Source organism: Augochlora pura, chromosome 4 (genome assembly GCF_028453695.1).
Source record: "Augochlora pura isolate Apur16 chromosome 4, APUR_v2.2.1, whole genome shotgun sequence".
NCBI lineage: Eukaryota > Metazoa > Arthropoda > Insecta > Hymenoptera > Halictidae > Augochlora > Augochlora pura.
In genome coordinates, this window is record NC_135775.1 from 27,187,727 (window position 1) to 27,206,335 (window position 18,609).

Consider the following 18,609-nt stretch of genomic DNA (forward strand, 5'->3'; position numbering starts at 1 on the left):
TTCAATGTAATATATTTGTTTAAACAAGTAACGCCACTAAAATTTTATTCGTTACAAACAGACCGCGGACCTCTGTACACGCGTTCGTAGTGTCTGCAAATGAAAAAAAAAAGAACGAACAAAGAAACAATTTCTCGAAATCGGCGATCTTCCTTCTTATTTATCATGAAAGCTTCCTAGACGGGCGAAAAGAAATTCCTGTCCCCGAATATCATCGAATTGGACGATCGTCGAAAAATAAAGGTCCACAGTCTATTTATGAACGTAACATTATATTATATTATTTGAAAAATCATTCGCTCGTGAAACGGATTACAAATAATCTGTCGTTCTTTTAACGTTGGGTCAAACCGAGCCTGGTTATCGCAGTCCATGGGCTGAACTAAATCGGTATTCAGATTTCCATGCAACGATAGAAGAAACTGTAGAGCTTTGTCGAGCCTCTGGACCGTGGAGTCTAGAATGTACGGCGTGAGTTCGGGGCCTAGACTTTAAGAACCTAGAATCTAGAGTCCAGAAACCCGGTGACCAGAATCCAGAGTCCAGAACAGGGAAACCGAAAATGAAGTAGCAGCGAAAGCGTCGAGTTGCGAGCTCAGACCGCAGACGCCGTTCGCACTACCAAGCTCACTACTTCGTTGCTACTAGATGAGAACAATTCCTTTTTCCATCACCGAAAGACACACCGAGATAGGAAGAGAGTGAGAGAGGGAAAGAAAGAGAGAGAGAGAGGGGGGGGGGGGCAAGGGCGAAATTTCGTAAAACCATAGCCTCGTGCGTCAATCCAGTCCCACTTCCCAAACTGCCTTTAGAACCCATCGATTATCCGTTGGATTCGTCGGGTGTCGGGTTCCCATTAACGAGAGCGGGAAAGACAATACGGTTCTTAACTTGGCTACTTTACGCCGCTAAAATACATCACCGCCGTGTAATAATTAGGTACGCTCCGTCGGCGTTCGCGATTTATCTGTTGGAGCGTCGGTTAGACGTTGGGCGAAGTAGAAAGAACAAGTGAGATAGATGGATAGAAAGAGAGGGGGAGAGATGGAGAGAAAGAGAGTGAATGAAATACGGACACGAAAAAAGATGAGAAGAGAGAGAGAGAGAGAGAGATGGGACGAAGGAGGAAGGGGGAGAGATATCGCGAAAATCCGAACTGCAGGTCCTGTCGAGAACCTAATCTCAAGATATGTGTGTCGGGAATCACGAATCTCCGGATCTGAACAATGAAAACACGGACACCGGTACACAGGCGATTAGGAGGAACGGAGAGAGAAAGAGAGAGAGAGAGAGAGAGAGAGAGAGAGAGAGTGAGAGAGTAGGATAAACTTGGTTGATCAGTCGGCCGGCTGCGTCTCGCGAGGCCTCGAGCGGATTCGCTGCCACGGGACCGAAAAAGCTGCGAATCTGGCTAATCCCCGGGCTGTCTTCTCCCGTCCTTTGTCCCTCGTTCCGTCTCCCGTCTTCCCTCTTCGTCTCCTAAATGGATCTTCCGCGCCGCCGCTTCCTCAGCAGTGATATGCATAGAACAGCGAGGCCAGCAGCCATAAGGCCCCTGTGCCCTGCGACCCGAACCTGCCCCCGACCCCGTTCCTGCCGGGTCGTTTGCGCTTCGGTTTCGGCTTGGCGCGGCGCCTCCGCGAGAAGATCGCGTTCGTCGAGTTCGTCGGCGAGTCGATGTTGCAGTAGCTCATGTCGCAACAGCTGATGCACACCTGGAACGAAATAACCGAATTTATTTTGACCCGAGAGCCACCGGCCCCTCTCCCCGGTTTTTCGACGAGCTCTCTACGATCCTTTAGCAATGGATCGAGAGGGAGAGAGAGAGAGAGAGAGAGAGAGAGAAAGAGAGAGAGCAAGAGGAGAGGCCGGCTCGATCAGGTGGCACGGAACAAAATTCGCTATTTCGCACCTGCTGCGTGTCCACCGGCACGCAGCCCACCGACGCCGGGCCGCATTCCTCGCTGCTCGCGCAGCTCTTGCTCACCTGAAACCGGAACATCACTGTTTCACACCTGCTCTGGAAACGGATCACGAACTAGGGTGGCTCTCGTCACCGTTTCCGGCAAGAATTGCTATTCTCCGGTTGCTATGAAATTTGAGCAAGATCTACAAGTATTTCTCTTAGCGGCTTTTGATGGCTTTTCGCTTTTCACGATGAACATTTTCCCGTTTTGTCGCACAAAGGATCGATCTGTGATTTAAGCGCGCGGCGACCCTTTTCAACCCGATTTGCTAGAGCAAACAAATTTTACTCGAGTCGTCATCGGAGAAGCAGTTCTCTTCGGGCAACGATCGCGAAAGTGTACGCGGAAAATAGCCTGATTTCGCTACAATCGATATTCTATGGCGATTTCAGTTTTGCACGCGCTAGCAAAGATTGAGAAATTTTTCGACAGTCGCAATCGGATAGATAGGAATGGCAACTTCGTCGGTCACGTGCAACGCGAAGGGTTAAGTCGCGGATTCTCCATATCCGGTTCTCGATCCGTCACGGCAGAATAGCTTTTTTTTCACGGAATACCCGCAACCCAGTCTACGATCTCGTTCTTCGTTAGAAACGACCGACGCTCTCGCCTGCTTAATTCATAGATCTTCGATTTCCTGTACGTAGGATATTCATCGTTACGATTACAGCCGGTTGCCAGGCGGTCCCCGCGTCGCTTCTAGCTATCCTTCTCCCGCCCACACCCTCGTCCCCCCCCTCTTTCCCTTTTCCTTCTGCTTTTTTCCGGGAATTTGCCGGAACTTTCCGGCTGAATGGAACTGCTAGCCGCAATTCCGCCATCCGGAATTGCTATTCTTTTTCTTGAAGGAACAGGACGGAACGAGATTGCGCGACGCGGAGCTCCCGGTCGACGACCGCCGCCGCCATTTTTTGATTATCAAGGCTGCTTCTCGTTTATGCAGAATTAAGGATTCTTCGAGACCTTTCCGCGGAAATGGTCTCGCCCGATTTCAATGCTTGCCAGCCTTGAATTTCCTTTTTACCCCGAGGCGTTCGATTCGTTACGCTGCCTCTTAGAACGTTTTGCGTAACGACCGCGAATTAACGGATGCGTAAAAAATGTCTGTGTGCCTCTGGTAGCAGGTATACTATAACTTTCGAAAAACGTAACGAATTTGTACGAAATTTATTAAAGTTATAGCAAGAGCGACCGTGGTTTCTTAATTTTTCATCGCGATTTCGAATTTTCTTTTGAACCAAAGCGTGTCTATCTCGAATAGCTATCTTCCTGCTTCGATCGAAGCCCCCGGAGGTTCTGAAATTCCGATGGGAACAAAAGTCTGAAGCCGCGTCAAAGTAACCCTATAAAATCCAGTGATTTGTCACTGTGCTGTCGACCGAACAAACTGCTTTGATTGTCCCGCATTTTTCGAGGGAATACCGGCAATATTTTGCAAGCTCTCGAGAGCTTTGCGAAGACTTCTCGGAGTCGTTGGTCGCACTTCATTTTTCCATCCACGGCGCTCAGCGATGACAAACGCTAAGACGTCTTTAATCACGGCGGAATCGGGCGACCATTAATATTCCGGCGCGAAATACAGCGCCGGTGCATTAAGCGTTGCCAAACTTTTAAGCGGCACCGCGGATCCATGAATCCTCGTCTTTTTCTCGCCGCGGCGCGCCGCGTCGCGCAGCGCCGGCTCGGAACAATGCCGGGCTGTCCATTTGAAATCGAACATTAATTAAAAACGTTCATGAATATATGCAGATCGTTTCGCGACCGGTTGTTTTGCCCCGAGGAAAAATACTAAATCCGCGAGCGTCACGCGTTCATGAAAAATGCATGGGCGCGTCTTTGTCTTTCTCGCGTGCCTTTCACGCGTTGTATGCAGCGTGTGCGCGCACGGGACAGCGCGCCGGACTCGTCGATGCGCTATTAAAAACATTTTTACACGCGGCTGTAAAACTAATCTCGAGCCGTTCCGAGCGGAACAACGGGAGAATCGATACGCGTTTAGCGGCGTGAAGGGAACCGCGGATTTTGAAACTCGTTGGACATTGGCATTCGTAAAATGCTAGATCTCGGCCGAGAATTGTCCCGTGGCACCTGTCGCTCTTCCCACGGGCTGGTTACGGTATCCAGGAATTAATTAACCGATCGACGAGTGGCGTGGGACGGCGAGGGGTGGCCCTTGCGAGCGAAAGGGGTCCGCGTCATCCTCCACCGGCCTCTAATTAATATCGATGCTCATAATTGGAAGAGTTGAGAATGTGCTTATCCGAGTGCTAATGGCGTTAAGCCCCCAAAGACGGACGTCTCGGGAGATCCCCGAGGCGATTATGTCTTCCCAACCTCTTTCAGACGCCCGATCATTTTTCCTTTCGATTCGTTCTGGAACCGTCTCTTCGCTCGCGGCCGGTGGCGCGCGAAATGAAAATTTATCGCGATTCCACTTTGGTTTTAGTTTCGTTGCTATCAACAGCGTCCGAAAATCTGATCGGTAGGAAGATATTCTCGTCGCCTCGAACAATATTTGTGCAAATATATCTTCGACGGAGTTGCAGAATAAATTTGATCTTTTTAACGCAGACGTTATACAGAGATAACAGGGGATTGGTCGATTAATAATCAATGATGCTGCAAAATGTTTCGTTCAACGAGAATGAATGCAAAATTCAATTCGAAATTACCGCCGTGCCGCATTAGCATCCGGATACGTGAAATTTACACCGCTGACTCGCAGATTTCGACCGAGCGGTTTTAATACGAGAACGAATAATTGTTCTTGTTTATACGTTTTAAGATCCGAACACGGAATTTTTCGGTATCGCAAACAAATTCGAAAGACTTTCGGGTTTACAGGCATCGAAGAGAAATGTTTCTCCGATACGTTGCGGCAACAGCTCGATTTCTAAATGCATTTTCCTGAGCGACTGACACGATATCTCAAAAACCAAATATCCGATTTACTTCAATCTTGGCGAACGTCTTCGGCAGACATCCCATTCCCATTCCGAACTTCAATCAACCGAATATTCGCAAGATTTGTGATCCTTGCAATTTAAAAACTCCGAGCCTCTCTCATAAATCGAAATCTCTTCTCTCGATCGCTGTCACATTTTTTTTTTATCTTCCATTGCCCTCTATTTTGCTCGAAATAGTCTGCTTCGAACGGCACTTGTACAGATAACAAATCTGTCCAGTTTTTACAGCGACCATAAACGCGCGTTCCACGTATCATGCGCGTATATTCTCCGTCGAAAAATGCCGCGACTCCACCCCGGTCAAAATTCAATCGCGACCGCAGCCACAATCGCCGATTTTGCATAGAAAAATCTCGTTGCGCTCCCCGAAGCCCGTGAAATCTGCCAGCAAAATTTCAAGCCGATTCAAGCTCCGTTGTATTCGTCGCGAAAAATTCGCGAACGTCGTGCTCGGGATTAACGAGCGAGTGGAGTTCGCGATTAGGCGAGACCCGGGATAAATCCGCAAATGATTTTCAGCGGACAACGCCTGGTGGTGACCCTCTCTGTTGATTTAACCGTGCCGGACTGACACGGTGATATCGCGACGCGGAACGGGAAACGCGAGACGAGGGACGGGAAACTAGAAACAAGAAACGAGAAACGAGGAACGCGATCGTCGCGACGCGGGTCCGCTTTGAACGCAAATTCCGCTCGTTCCTTTCGGCGCCGAACGCCTGTCGCTTTTCTCAATGAAAACCATCGGACGTTTTCCCACGGGTGTTCGACAAACTGCCCGGAAACGCCTGAATAACCTGCAATTACCGTAATGAATTAAAAGGAAATTCCTATCGGAGGAAATGGGGGAAAGTTACCGGCTGGAATCGAAACTTTTCCGCGGAAAATTGTACCACTCGCCAACACTTTAACAACTTTCTATAACGATTCCCGCCTGTTCCGCGTTGCTACTCTGCCAGTTTTCCTGTTGTTTGCAATGTTCAATTTGGCTGATCGATTGTTCCGTTTTATCGGACGGTTTTTCGAATCAAGCAGACGAGCGGAGGGAATTCTCAATCGATGTCGCGAAAAGAAAACTACGAGTTTCCTCTGCCGGAGGAAAAGCCGATTTCGTTGCAATTATGTTTATCGTTTCAGAAAACGAGATGAATATTTATGCGAATGGGTATTGGAACGTTGTGGGGGGAAAGAAATCAAAGGACTGCAGGAGTTCGAGATGTAACCGGTTAAGAGAACTCGGTGTTCATAAAAATGTAGGTTTTAATTAATGAAGCGGTCCGCAGCAACCGATGTGTTCGATAAAATAATTTTCATTACCAGCAACTCCGATTTACTATTTAACGGTGCAGCATTTTAATCGGAAGATCCACCGTTTACGCAGCCGATAAACGCGGGGCAAACTTTTTAGACTGCGCCGTACCGAATCAAAGTTGAAACTGAAGTTCCAATAACTGCGGAAGCGGAATGTAATTACTTTTTTTTTTTATGGTCGCTCGCATGAACCGTGATTTCACGCTCGAGAAAGTTTCGGAGCCTCTCGTCCTGTGCCTTTAATTGATTAAGTCAAATGTACCTCGGCGACGCGACCCGACGCGACGCGATGCGACGGAAAGTTCTGCCGCGTTGTTAACTCCCGTTCCCAGCGATCTAATAATGCTTCCGGTTGACAAGGCGCTGACTTCCCTTGGAAATGTCCCCCTTTCGTCTCGGTGTATTCTTCTTCCCTTGATACACGTGTACAGATCGGCGCGAGGTTGCTCAACAGGTAGTTCCTTGCCCTTTGCCGCAATTTTCGCTTCTACAATTACGTTGCTGGGCGTTGAACTTTCCGAGCACGGTCGCGTCGCGGTCGGCCCTCCAACTTAAAAATATCTGTCTGCGTCCGGCTACCGTCAGAACTGCCAATTAACTGGCCTGTCCGATCCTCGCGAAACTTCGAACCCCGCGACATCGGCCACGAAAGCGCTGGACGATTCATGGAATTCAAATTCCAAGGCCCGTCTGCAGATTATTTCTCGAATGCATCTAGAATTCACATCTAGAATCAAAGGTGTCGTTAAGAGGCTATGAAAATTAATGGAGCACTCTCCGAAATGAAACAATCGCTTTCGTAGCATAGTACGGGTTCTCGAGCTGATTTTCAAAGCTGCAAACATTTAGTGATTTTTTTCCCCCCCCGTTTGGAAATTACAGTGTACACGCAGCTACAGTGAATAGCAAACGCATTCATCATTAAATGCCTGCGGATATTTGTTTCACGTTTCTGCAACATCAATTTCAATTTCGTCCTGCCGTAGGACAAACACACCAAAATTGTAAAACCGTAAAAATTTGCAGCCGATTCATTGAATATTTTACAGCGAAACTAAATCGGCTTTTCCATAAGTAACGAAGCGCTATTATATATATCCGACGATCTAGATACAGAGAATCGCGAGCCGAATTAATCAATCTATAAACGATAGAGTGGATCGTTCGCGTGGGATCGGTGAAAGCCGAAACAAAAAGCCGACGATTTTAATCAGCAAAATATTTTGCATTCCGGGTGAGGAAGGGAGCTAGTTTCAAGCTTTCCGCGAACAACGTGTTCTGGAAGAAATGTTTCTCCTCGCCGAACGCCGTCCGGTTAGTTAACAATTCTTCATCGAGACCGAGTGTACTATGCACGGACGAGCTCCCGACGATTTCCCGATTTTCCGGATCCAGGATCACCGGGACGCTAATTAAACCCGTCGAGGCCAAGGAGCGGGAAGCGAAAAGAACGAGTCTCGATCGGTCACGGGTCACGATCCGCGCGACGACGATTACGTCTACGGTCTACGTGATCGTCGGCGATTCTCCGCTAATATTTCTTGGCAGGGACTGCCGGGGCAGGTTTCGAGGGTGCGGCGAACAAATTTGCTTGCCAAGACGCTGTTTCCTTTGCTGTCCAAAATGTGCAGCGATCTGCAGAAGTCCCGGCCGGCCGCCGGACACGGCGTGTCTATCGCCCATTCGTTGCACATCTGCGGACAAACAGAAATAACAAGAGAGAGAGAGAGAGAGAGAGAGAGAGAGAAAGAGAGCGAGGGAGAAATAGTTGGGGGTGCGACGGTTAGGGGGAATTTAAGTGGACCGCGGCCAGCTCGAGTTTTTCTTTGTTTTTGCGGAGAGTCCGATCTCTTTTGGCTGAGCTTTTCTCCAGAGTACATAGCGGCTGATTGAATTTCCATAATTAATCAAAAGTAGTCCTGTTATCCGATTCTTCTTAAAAATGGTTCAATACATGTATATACCGCTTCTAGTTTTGTCAACATCTCTGCTGATGGCGTTGCGCGGTTATTAAAGTTATTAAAAAGTATGTACGAGGAATCTAGACGGTAAAATTAATCAGTGACGCAGCACAAAGGTTTTCTTCGGCGCGCCTTCGTTTCCAAGATAATCGGATTTGGAGATTGTTCCGCCGCGCGTGCCGATGAATAGGAAGTGGCTGCCGTGTCGGATCATAATTTATCGTTTCTACTTCTTGCGGGTATCGTCGATGCCACTTGGATAAACTTTCGAAGTCGCTTGTCTCGGAAACAAAGGCGGCTATGGAAAAACCATGAACCACACTTATTGACAGATTGTTCCGTGCCAAATCTGTCCAGTTAGGAACGACGATATCTTTCGCTAAACTCTTCAGAGATTTAACATCTTCGCGTAATAGTTTCTTTGTATAATAACGATTTGTGAGAAGAGAATTATTAATCCTTATTTCGTGCGAAGATCCATGGACTAATTTTGGCGATTCGATCGGCTGCGGTCCACTCAATGTTAACCCCCTCGACAACCAAAAAACGAAACGCGCGAGAAGCTGCAGAGCTCTGAGCGGCGAGCGGTTCGTTAAATAAGCAGAAGCTCGCCGTATTATGTTATCGGGGCTGATCGAGGTTGCGGGGCTGGTGATGCCTGAAAAGGCTCGGGATTGAATCGTAGTTGGTTCGTTCCAGCCGAACGCTCGCGACAACAGTGTATCGCCTTTAGAAACGCGGGGTGCGCCCTTGCCATCGAACTTGAGGAAAGGTAGCGAGCGGAGGAAAGCGAGAAAGAATGGAAGGAAAACTGGGAAAGCTGTTGGCGGGCCAACGGTAGACCAGGTGAATTCCCCGGGAAGATATCCGGCGTAAATCGGGGCTGGCCTGATTTCCAGCGGGCCTCCGCGCTCCGCGCTTCGTGCTCGGCGCGCGACGATTCGACGGATATTGGCAGCGACGCGCGACGGGACTAATGCAATGACACGTTCATTAATTCTGATACGTATCAATTTTGCGCGCAGAGCGCTCCGCGCGTTAAACAGATACACGGGGTCGTTCTTTATTGCGTTACACAGTCACGAGAAACGATAGAGGCCGCGGGATCACGGCCCTCCGGACTGCCGTTATTAATTACGGGATCGCGCCCGGGAATTCGTGGCTGTACGCGTCGAATATCTACGGGAGAACCCATAGAAATCTAACGGAAACCGTCGCGCGAATTGATTGATAGCGGTCGAAAGCGCAATGGGTAAAATGCTAATGATTTATTAAGCCTCGGAAATGTGCCTCTGGGATAATTAATATTTGCTTTCGAGCACCGACCAGATTCCCCCCAGTTCATATCGGGCGCCACTAATTATTTGTATTGCTAAATTATTTTTGGTGAATGATGGATGCGAGGCTCCATTGTTGATTCTCTGTCGTTTGTCGGTGCTCTAGGATTTCTTAATATTTATCGATGGCGAATGAGGGGCTGGTTGAGAGACTGAGACCGTTCCGAGATTGCCGTTGCAAATGGCGAATGAGGATATCGTCGAATCGATTCGATCTTGTTTGTCACGTTATGATGTTTTCGATCCTTGCCGGAGCAGTTTACGGCAGCAAATAATATCGCGACGTCGGTTCGCTACGATTGGTTTGTCGCGTTCAACGAACTGATGTAACAAATAGCATGTTTTTCTTCTTTTTGCACGAATACTGCGAGCAGAAGAGATTTTACGCGTTCGCTACGCCCCGCCAGAAAATGTTTAAACAACGGATTAACGCGGCTGCTGCAACAATTGTTTTGGAAGGGATTAAAAGTGGGAAATACTGGCGCGCGCGAACTACGGGGACGTAATAAAAGGGTAGACTGTAATTTATGCAAATATTAACGAAGCAGCGAATACAGCGATCCGTTTACTAAACATGAAATAATGCAACGTCCTCATTACAGAGGACGCTACGGAGCGAAATAACGAGTGCGTGCTGGCGCACGATATTAAGAACTTGTTGATTCTCTCGATGGAATAGTCGACGGGCCTGTCTCTAGGAACGAAAAGGGGCGAGTTGAAAAACTTGGCTGATCTATGAATATCGCTGCTCGCGAACATTCCTATTGTTTCGAGAGGGACGCTGTTTCCATATCGCTCGTGCACGGTGTCTGTCAATTTTTCCGCGCCAACTAACATTTTAATATTTCAACTCATTAAAATTCAAGTTGAAATTGGATAAGCGAAGCACGACCAGAGTATTTCATTGCAGCGGATAATATGTGAAACAGAGTTATTGCACCGAAGAAGCAACGTAATTCAATCGACAAAATGAAAATGGTGCGGATTAATTGTGAACGGCTGTGTCCTTCGGCGCCCCTTTGCGACAGGTTTATTAACAAAATTCTTCAGCTGGGTAATGTAATGAGCAGAAATTCCACGGAATTAAAAATAACAATCTCTCTAATTTAATCTCTCGCGCAGATACTAAATGTCTGCGTTACTGCAACATCCGGCTCGGCGCTTCGCACGTTTTTCCACGCCGGCGGCAACTTCATTAAATTTGCACAATAAAGCGTTGAAATTGCAAAAAGGAATTTGGAAAAACTGCTGCCTGAAAAAGGTAAATAAAAGTATCGCGCGGAAGGACCGTGCGAATCCCGCCGAGATTTCCCAACGAAACACAAAGTTCCGGGAGAGAGCCGTGTTGAAACGATTCAACGCCGGTCGCATTTTCAGCGTGCTTAAGTCTCGAAAAAGCTGTATCTCCACTCCAAGCGGCGATGCAATCTTGTCGCCCATTACTGCAATTCCAAAGAAACCTGCTTTAACCCGTTCGCCAAACAACCCGAAAGCCTTTTCGGTTCGACGATCCCAGTCTCTCTCGATCCCGTGTCTCGGGCCTCGGGGGAAGCTGTCTCTCGAAAGCCGGGTGTCCCTATCGATCATTTCCGTAAGCAGTAACGTGGCTGCAAACGAAACAGAGCCCGGCGAAGGCTGCTCACCTCCCGATATCGACGCGATTCCAATCTTTCGTAGTCGACGAGCACGAGACGTCGCGTCTCCGGCAAATAGGAAAACGAAACACGCCGATCGAACGCGACTCTTGCTCGATTTCGAGGAAACTTGCTAGAAGAAACAGCGAAAGCGTCGCAGGAATTTCAAGATACGGATGGACGAGACCGCGCTGCGGATCATTAGTGCAGATTCGATTCGCTGCAACTAGAATTGAAATTTAGTGGCATCAATATCGCACGGTATCTACAATATAAACATCCTGAATGCATAATGAGCCGCAGCGATCCGAACATTAATTATAGAGAAATTGCAAGCGCGGCGAGAGATATTTAGCTGCGAAGCATGAATTGTTAAAAGTTGCGAAATATTTGTCGGCGGCGTGCGATAAACGGTTGAGAGACGAGGTGGTTCGGGCGAACAGCGGAAACAGGCTGAAATTTGGTAGAATGGCGGAGGAGGGAAAGGACGGCGGGGCAGTGTAAAGTAAGGGAAGATCGATGGCAGCCAGGGTCCTCTGTTGGTCGAACGAACTTGCGGCTGGACCGTGCGCGATACAGGCATTAGCGACTCTTAAGGGGGCGTTTAATGGACTCGTCGATACCTGGTTATCGCTGACGTTGACGCAAGTGTAGCACGTTAGACCTGGAACACAACACAGATGGGGCGTTCGAGTGAGTAATAGCGTTGCGGAGACGGCTCGGCTTCGACCGCGAGACAAAGGGCGGGAGAGAGGCAACAATTAAACACGCTTAGGCGTTCCGCCACCCGTTTCTCCCCCTTCGCCGCCGCACGCCCCCGCGCTCGTTCGATAGAATTCCGCGCTCGGTACACTTAACGCTCGCTGGATGGGAGAGGCTGGAATGGATTGTCCCGTCGAATGGAGCTCATATAGACGGCACCCGGCGCGACTCGACGCGATGCGACGCGACGCGGCGCGACGCAGCGCGACGAATCGCGCCACGCGACAAAGCCTTCCTCCGCGAAATGCATCGTTTAAATGGCGAGCCAAATTCTCCGACCCGTCCACCCCCAACCGTCCGTGCAATTAATACTTTGCGCTGCGGACCTCGTCTATTCGCCCATTCGCCTGCCCCGCGCTCGCTCGTGCATCCTCTTTTCAGAACGGATCAGATTTCTGGCACGAGATAGCTCGGTTAGGAGGCTTTCGATGAGACTCTACTCGGTATCGATTGCCGTTTACCCAATGATCGGAATCGAGAGCTTCGCATCCGATGATTACAATCACCTACGACATAAGTTCAAGCATCTGATCCTTACGATCTTACTTCTCAAAGTTGCAACAGTTTAAACGCCGAGCAGTTTTCAATTGATATTTACAAGAGCGTCCCGCAAATTGTTTCCGAGACAGAAGAGAGGGGTAGCTGTGAAACGTTTGACTGGAAGGCTCGCCAAATTACAGGATCGAGGTGTGTTGGATAGCCTGCGAGGGTGCGAAGCTTTTCTCCTTTATTTGGAAGTCGAGCTTCAAAGACGGCAGTTGCCTTTGATACGCGTTACCCGCCATCCTTGCGGGAACAAGGAGCTTTTTTTTCGAGTGAAGTGGACCGTTCGGGGGTGTGCTAACACTAGGGGCGCGCTTGAAAAATATTTGGTTACCCGGGGTGGTTGCCGGACTCTGGTGGTCCTTACGCGTTTAACGCGGAGTATTCACAAACTTCGAATTACTAAAAATTCTAGAAATTCGTCTTACTTTTTTTTCCAGGGTATTACGATCTCTAATTTTTGTTCGTTTGGTAAGCTATCTTATTACTACCTGTTTGCGAAAGCCGAATCGATAATGGAACGAGCGGGAGTGGCTCGTTAAAGGAACTGTTTAAAATGTGTTGCACGGGGAGTCCGGCGGAAGCTAGTGAAAAACGGGTAGCAAGTTAGGGGAGCAACAAAGGGCGCCCACGGCGGCATAAAACGCGCCTTTCTACATGTCAAAATAAATAAAACAAAACCGGGGTGGAGGGGAGAGGAGAGGAGAGGGCGAGGGGTAGACCGAGAGAGAGAGAGAGAGAAAGAGAGAGAGAGAGAGAGAGAGGGAAATAGAGAAAGGTCGAGAATAAAGCAGCCGGCAGCGCGGTTCGTTTTCAAGAAAATCGAAGCGGAAGACTCGCGGGGCACGCGTGCTTCCAGCAGAGTTGGCTAATGCGTCTGACCGCCGCCGACTGTTTCCACTTAGCATGAATGCAGACAGTCGAGCATTGTTATCTGTTTCTCGCAGATCCTATCATCCGCTAGCTGCGAATTCGCGTCAAATTATCGGGTAAACTGCTATCGCGTCACTGTAAACGCGCGCGTAGATTAATCCCGGGTAGAAGCGATTGTTAACGGTCGGACCTGAAATCAAAACCATCGCGGCAGCGGTATTTCCGAGCAACGTTTTTCCAAATCGTTCCGCGCGACACTTTCAACCGCCTCCTATAGCCGGTAGCCGGGCGACAGCCATGCAAATTCCCGTTAAATGATCGAACAATAATCTATAACGACCGCCTTGATCCACGAAACTGTCGGCGATCCGCGAATCAACGTCAAATTATCGAACGAATTGGTCCCGCGTTACAACCTACTTTCGCATCGAGTGCCGCGAGTGGAAACAGCAGTTAATGGCCAGCCCTAAAATCAAACCGCCAACCTCGCACCGATTCCAACTCTCTTTAATCCTCGGCACGCCATCGATCAAATCGACAGCGAATTATCGGTGATACCCGGCGTTGCGCGTCGCGGATCCCTGGAATCGGCGCGAGCAGAAACGATCGTTAACGGTCAGACCCGGGAATGAAACCGCGGACCCCGGTATTCTTCTAAACAGTTTCGCGGCACAGTTTCGGCTGTCGTGTTTGCGCGCAGAATGATCCGGGAAACCGAAACGCGCGTAAACGCGGAAAACGGGGAGAGAGAGAGAGGCGCGTGCTCGCGGAGCGGCGCGCGCGCGTCGATTAAGCGAGTTCGGCCGATTCGGCCGAAAGAATATCCAATCAAAAATACGTTTCCGTCGGAAATCGGTCGCGAAAAACGGACTCCCCCTCCGGGGAGGGGGGCGAGGGCAACGGGCGGGAGCGGGGGCAGCGTCGCGTCGGTGGGATCGGAGGGAAAGCAACACCGAAATTTAATGGCCGGCCAGAGCATAAAAACCGGTCGTTCCGTTTCAACGAGCGGAGAGCACCGGGATTACGCTGATCCTTTTTGCACCGGTGTCGGCCGTATATCCGGGCTGGATCCTCGCGTTTACGCGGTCGATCTCTCGCGTTCGTTTCTGGCCGCGTCCGCGTTCCCGGCTACTTATCGGCCTCGGCGACGCTTTAAGAAGCTTGGCAGCGGCCTTTGTCGACGCGATATTTCAGGACAGTGTGTTACGTTCACGCCTCGACTCTATACCGGATGATCCAGCCAACTGGGCCGAGCCGTGGCCCTCGCGAACCTCGAGCTTCAAAAATCGTACGACCAAATTCCGTGGTTTTATCGAGGAAAGCTAGTGCAGGAATTTTAACGGACAAGTGCAACCGCGCTCTGCATTTTTAACGACGGTTTACTATTTCGCGGTATCTCTTGCGATACTGGATAGAAAAAGATCGCGTCGACGGAAACGTTGAGATGTTCTGCGAGTCTTTCGATCGTTGGTTCCTTTAGCTAAGAGCGAGGCGGTTTCGAAGGAGCAGACGTCTGGGGCGAGTTGCGTGGAGCACCCTGTAGATCAAGGGGATGATTTGTGGCGGGCCGTTGGCGCGGAAAGCTCGGAGTAGCCGGCTGGATCTTTCGTGCTGCAGATCGCGAGGAAGTGGGATTAGTGGAGCTCGATTGCAGGATTCGAGTGGGCCTGTGCGCGGGGACCAGGGAGGATATAAGCTACTCCGAGTTACTCGGAGGGTAAATCATAGATCCGTTTGCTTCTCTCCCCGGCCGTTTCCCCCGACGTCTTCTTCTGCTCGCTTCTTCCTCCTCCTCCAACTCTCGGATCTAGCCTGGTCCGTCGACGACAATGCCCGTCGACGTACTCTGCTTCGAAACGGTTCTCCGACGGTGAAAAACTGTTATACTTTGTTGTCGTAATGCCGTTAGGAAATCTCCTGGGCGTAATTCAACTTTGAACCGTATAGATCATCGAGGTTAAGTTACCATTGAAATATTCAGTATCGGAAGAGAACTAGTAGACGTAACAATGTTTTAAAAAAGATTCAAATAAAAATCTTACTTTTCTTTCGTAAATAATGGCACGAATAAATGTCTTTAGGGATTCGTGGACGAGAGAGGGAAAGAGAGAGAGGGATAGAGAGATTAGAGGATTATCGAGGGTAGAAAAATGGCAATAACGTAGGGTTTCTCGCGGTCGAACGACCGTTCTGATACACTCAGTGACCTTGGTACCCACGGTAGACGTCTTCCTCGTCGCCGGTGAATCCTTTGAGACCGTCACCCGGCTGCGTCTCCTCCTTTCCGTTACCGTTACCGTTCTCGTTCCCGTTCCCGTTACCGGATAGGACGTTTCTGCCGCAAGTTTCCGCAGCCAGGAGCAGCCCAACCATCACCCACGTGATCATTCCTTACATCTCTGGAATGACAGAAATGGGGCTGCGTGTTACGTAATTGACCACCAAATCTCTTCCGCGGTCGCCGCGACCATCGACCGGCCGGGCAACAACCGATCGGACGGATATTCGGGCAGCACCATGGCTCCTGATATATCTATTCGATACGTCTTTACAGTTGTCTGCAAAAGTTTGTTGCGACAATACCTTAGACCTTGTACCAAAGAAAATTTTGACCGGCACTAGAACGCACGACGGAAGCTCGAGAAGTGTCAAAAATAAATTTGGTAATAATTTCGTATTTTTAGGATCAAACATTTGCAGACACATCTTTACCAGTTCATCCAAGAAAATAGCACGGATAAATGTGTGAACACGATGCGGTAATTGGACTGCGGATTTTACGCGCTTACGGAAAGACCGAGCAGAAATAAATGTTGCAACAACATTATCCGAGGTCTGTCGTGGCTCTGCCCCCTTATCGTATTCCGTCTATTCATTTCTGTGACAAATGCATGGAATCCGCAGTCGAATGATAAGATAGTCCGCACGGCTGCGGCAGCGAAGCAGCCAATATTCTGATAGTCTGCCGTGAAATGCCTCGAACCTCGAAGGGACGAGTTTCGACACATTTCTATGTTTTCACGAATCCTGGATCCAATTTTCTTTTTTCGAGCAGACTGATCCTCCGGGGTGTTCGGTGATAGAACATTAAAGGGGATGAACCGGCGCGGCGGAGGAGCCAGCCGCATCGCGATGGGACTCGGTCCAATATGTACTCATGAATATCGGTCGACTCGATATCTAAATCTCGTTTCATTAAGTTCAATGCCCGCCGGGGCGTCGATCCTTTTTTTCCCTCCGCCTCCTAAATATTTCGTTTTCGCACCACCGAATATCAAAGCGGCAGCCAAAGATAACGCAAGGAGAGCACCGCGACGAGTCCTACGGCAATCGATCGCTCTTTGTTCCAGTTGCCAGAGTATCAACGGGCAAAACGTTTAACAAGAAGATCTTGGAAATGGAGTCTGCGTTAGGAAGAAGAGAATATTAATCCCCTGGTTCCGGTAATGGACGATCGAAAGAATTCAGGAAGCTGCGAAACGGATGTTCGCTCGGCAAAATGAACAGTTCGAACTTTATCTCTGGAAGAATGTTTCTCTCCGCACAGCTGCGGCAATATTGAACCGGCCGATAGTCGGTAATTCTTGACCGGCCGATTTTCTCGGGTAACGGATACTCGCCGGGATCGGGCTCGCAAAAACAAAACGAAACAACGGATATCGTGCGTCAGAGAATTATCGGAGCTCGGTAAATTATTCTTATCGCTCGCGGATACGCGATCCGTCGGGGCTTCGGCCCCGTTTCCGATTCGATCGTCGATGGTTTCGGTCGCGTGACGAAACCAGGAACATCGAGCAGAAACGAAACAAGAACGCGGCGATACGAATGGCGGCTCATTGGCGGTAATCTGTGGCCGCGGGAACAAACAGTGGAAAAATGGTGCTCGCGCCGCGTGCACGGGGCATGGGAGTGATCGGGAGTTTCAATTCTCTCCGGTTGATCGGAGGATTTATCGTCTTATGGGAATGAAAATGGCTTACGAGCAGCCTAGTCGGCTCGATGGGAACGTCTTTCAGGCGAACCGGGAAGCCCGCGTGGTCGACGGATACAGGAGAATTGGAATCCGGATCAGGAATTACGGGGAGAAGGTACGGGCCAGAAGCTAGTTTAAATCCTCGTGGAACACGGGGACCGCAAGGATCGGTCTCTCCCCCGGCGAGCCACTCTCGACGCTCGTCTCTCGTCTCTCGACTATCGTTAGTTACAGATGCTCGACTCCTGGTCTGATCATCCGTCGCCCGCCGAGGGACCCGCTATAATATTTTCTCAAACGTATCGGCAGCCGAACCAAGCTCTTCAAGACTCTTCGATTCCATCCCGAATCTCCCGGGTGGACTATACAACGCTGCCCCAACAACGTTCTTCCCTTGTTTCGCGATCGTCGAAATTTCTTCAAAGTTTCGCGATGATAAATACTTGCGGCGAATCATGCGGTGTTTCGAGGCTGGCAATTTCAAAATGGCATTGGAGAGTTGGAGAAAATTCGGTGACGGAGATCTTTCCTCGCAGCTTCGAGGGAGTAAGAGTCTCCACTTTGCTGCTCGAAGCGATCACTGGTAGAATATTTTACGAGTTCTTGGCCGAAAGTTACGCGAGTCGAAATATCTCCGAGTATTCCTGTAATTCGGTAGAGTCCTGTCGAAAGATCGTGGCAATCGGCTACACGATGGCGGAATGGGGGGGAAGTTTAGCGACGGATCGATGACGAAACTGTATCGGGGCCGATCCGTAGGGGGGACGGGCGTGCGATCTAAGAAATACGAGGATACTTTCGGGGTAATGGCCATTACCATTCGTCATCGAGGAAAGAGATTAAAGTTAGCCGGTGTTGGAGCCAGCGGCCGCACCGATCCGGCGATAAAGGGGCGCCATTCGAGAGCTCGTGAATTTCTTGGCGGCCGTGAACATAGTCTGGCGGAACGGCGGGGTTGCTCGTATCCGGCCGAAATATAATCGTGTTACCTCGGCCGTGATCTCGCACACCGTCGAGACTTCACCTGGAAACACGGTATCGATTCCACGGGCCGATATAATCCTTGGACGCGGGCGGCTGTCGGCTACCATTCCGTGAGGCTACGCCAGACAATTGTTAACAGAAGTGTATTGAAAGGATCAGCCTTATCAGGCTGCTGATGGACGGCTCGTATCAAAGAACAGAAGGGGGGGACGACCGGGCTAGGACACACTGTGTGCAACAGCTCGTACCGATATATATATTCATCGATCCGTGTTCCATTGATTAAGTGGAACGCGAGCTA

At 49.6% G+C, this 18,609-nt stretch overlaps 1 protein-coding gene across 1 annotated transcript; it reads right to left on the reverse strand.

Moving 5' to 3' along the window:
• Positions 1 to 1,508: 1,508 nt before the first annotated feature.
• On the reverse strand, positions 1,509 to 15,739 carry LOC144469102 (uncharacterized). Its single transcript, XM_078179023.1, has 5 exons — positions 15,559 to 15,739; positions 11,797 to 11,837; positions 7,837 to 7,935; positions 1,913 to 1,987; positions 1,509 to 1,715 (listed from the first exon to the last, which is right to left on the reverse strand). The coding sequence occupies exons 1-5, from the start codon at positions 15,737 to 15,739 to the stop codon at positions 1,509 to 1,511; spliced, it is 603 nt and encodes a 200-aa protein (XP_078035149.1).
• Positions 15,740 to 18,609: the final 2,870 nt, after the last annotated feature.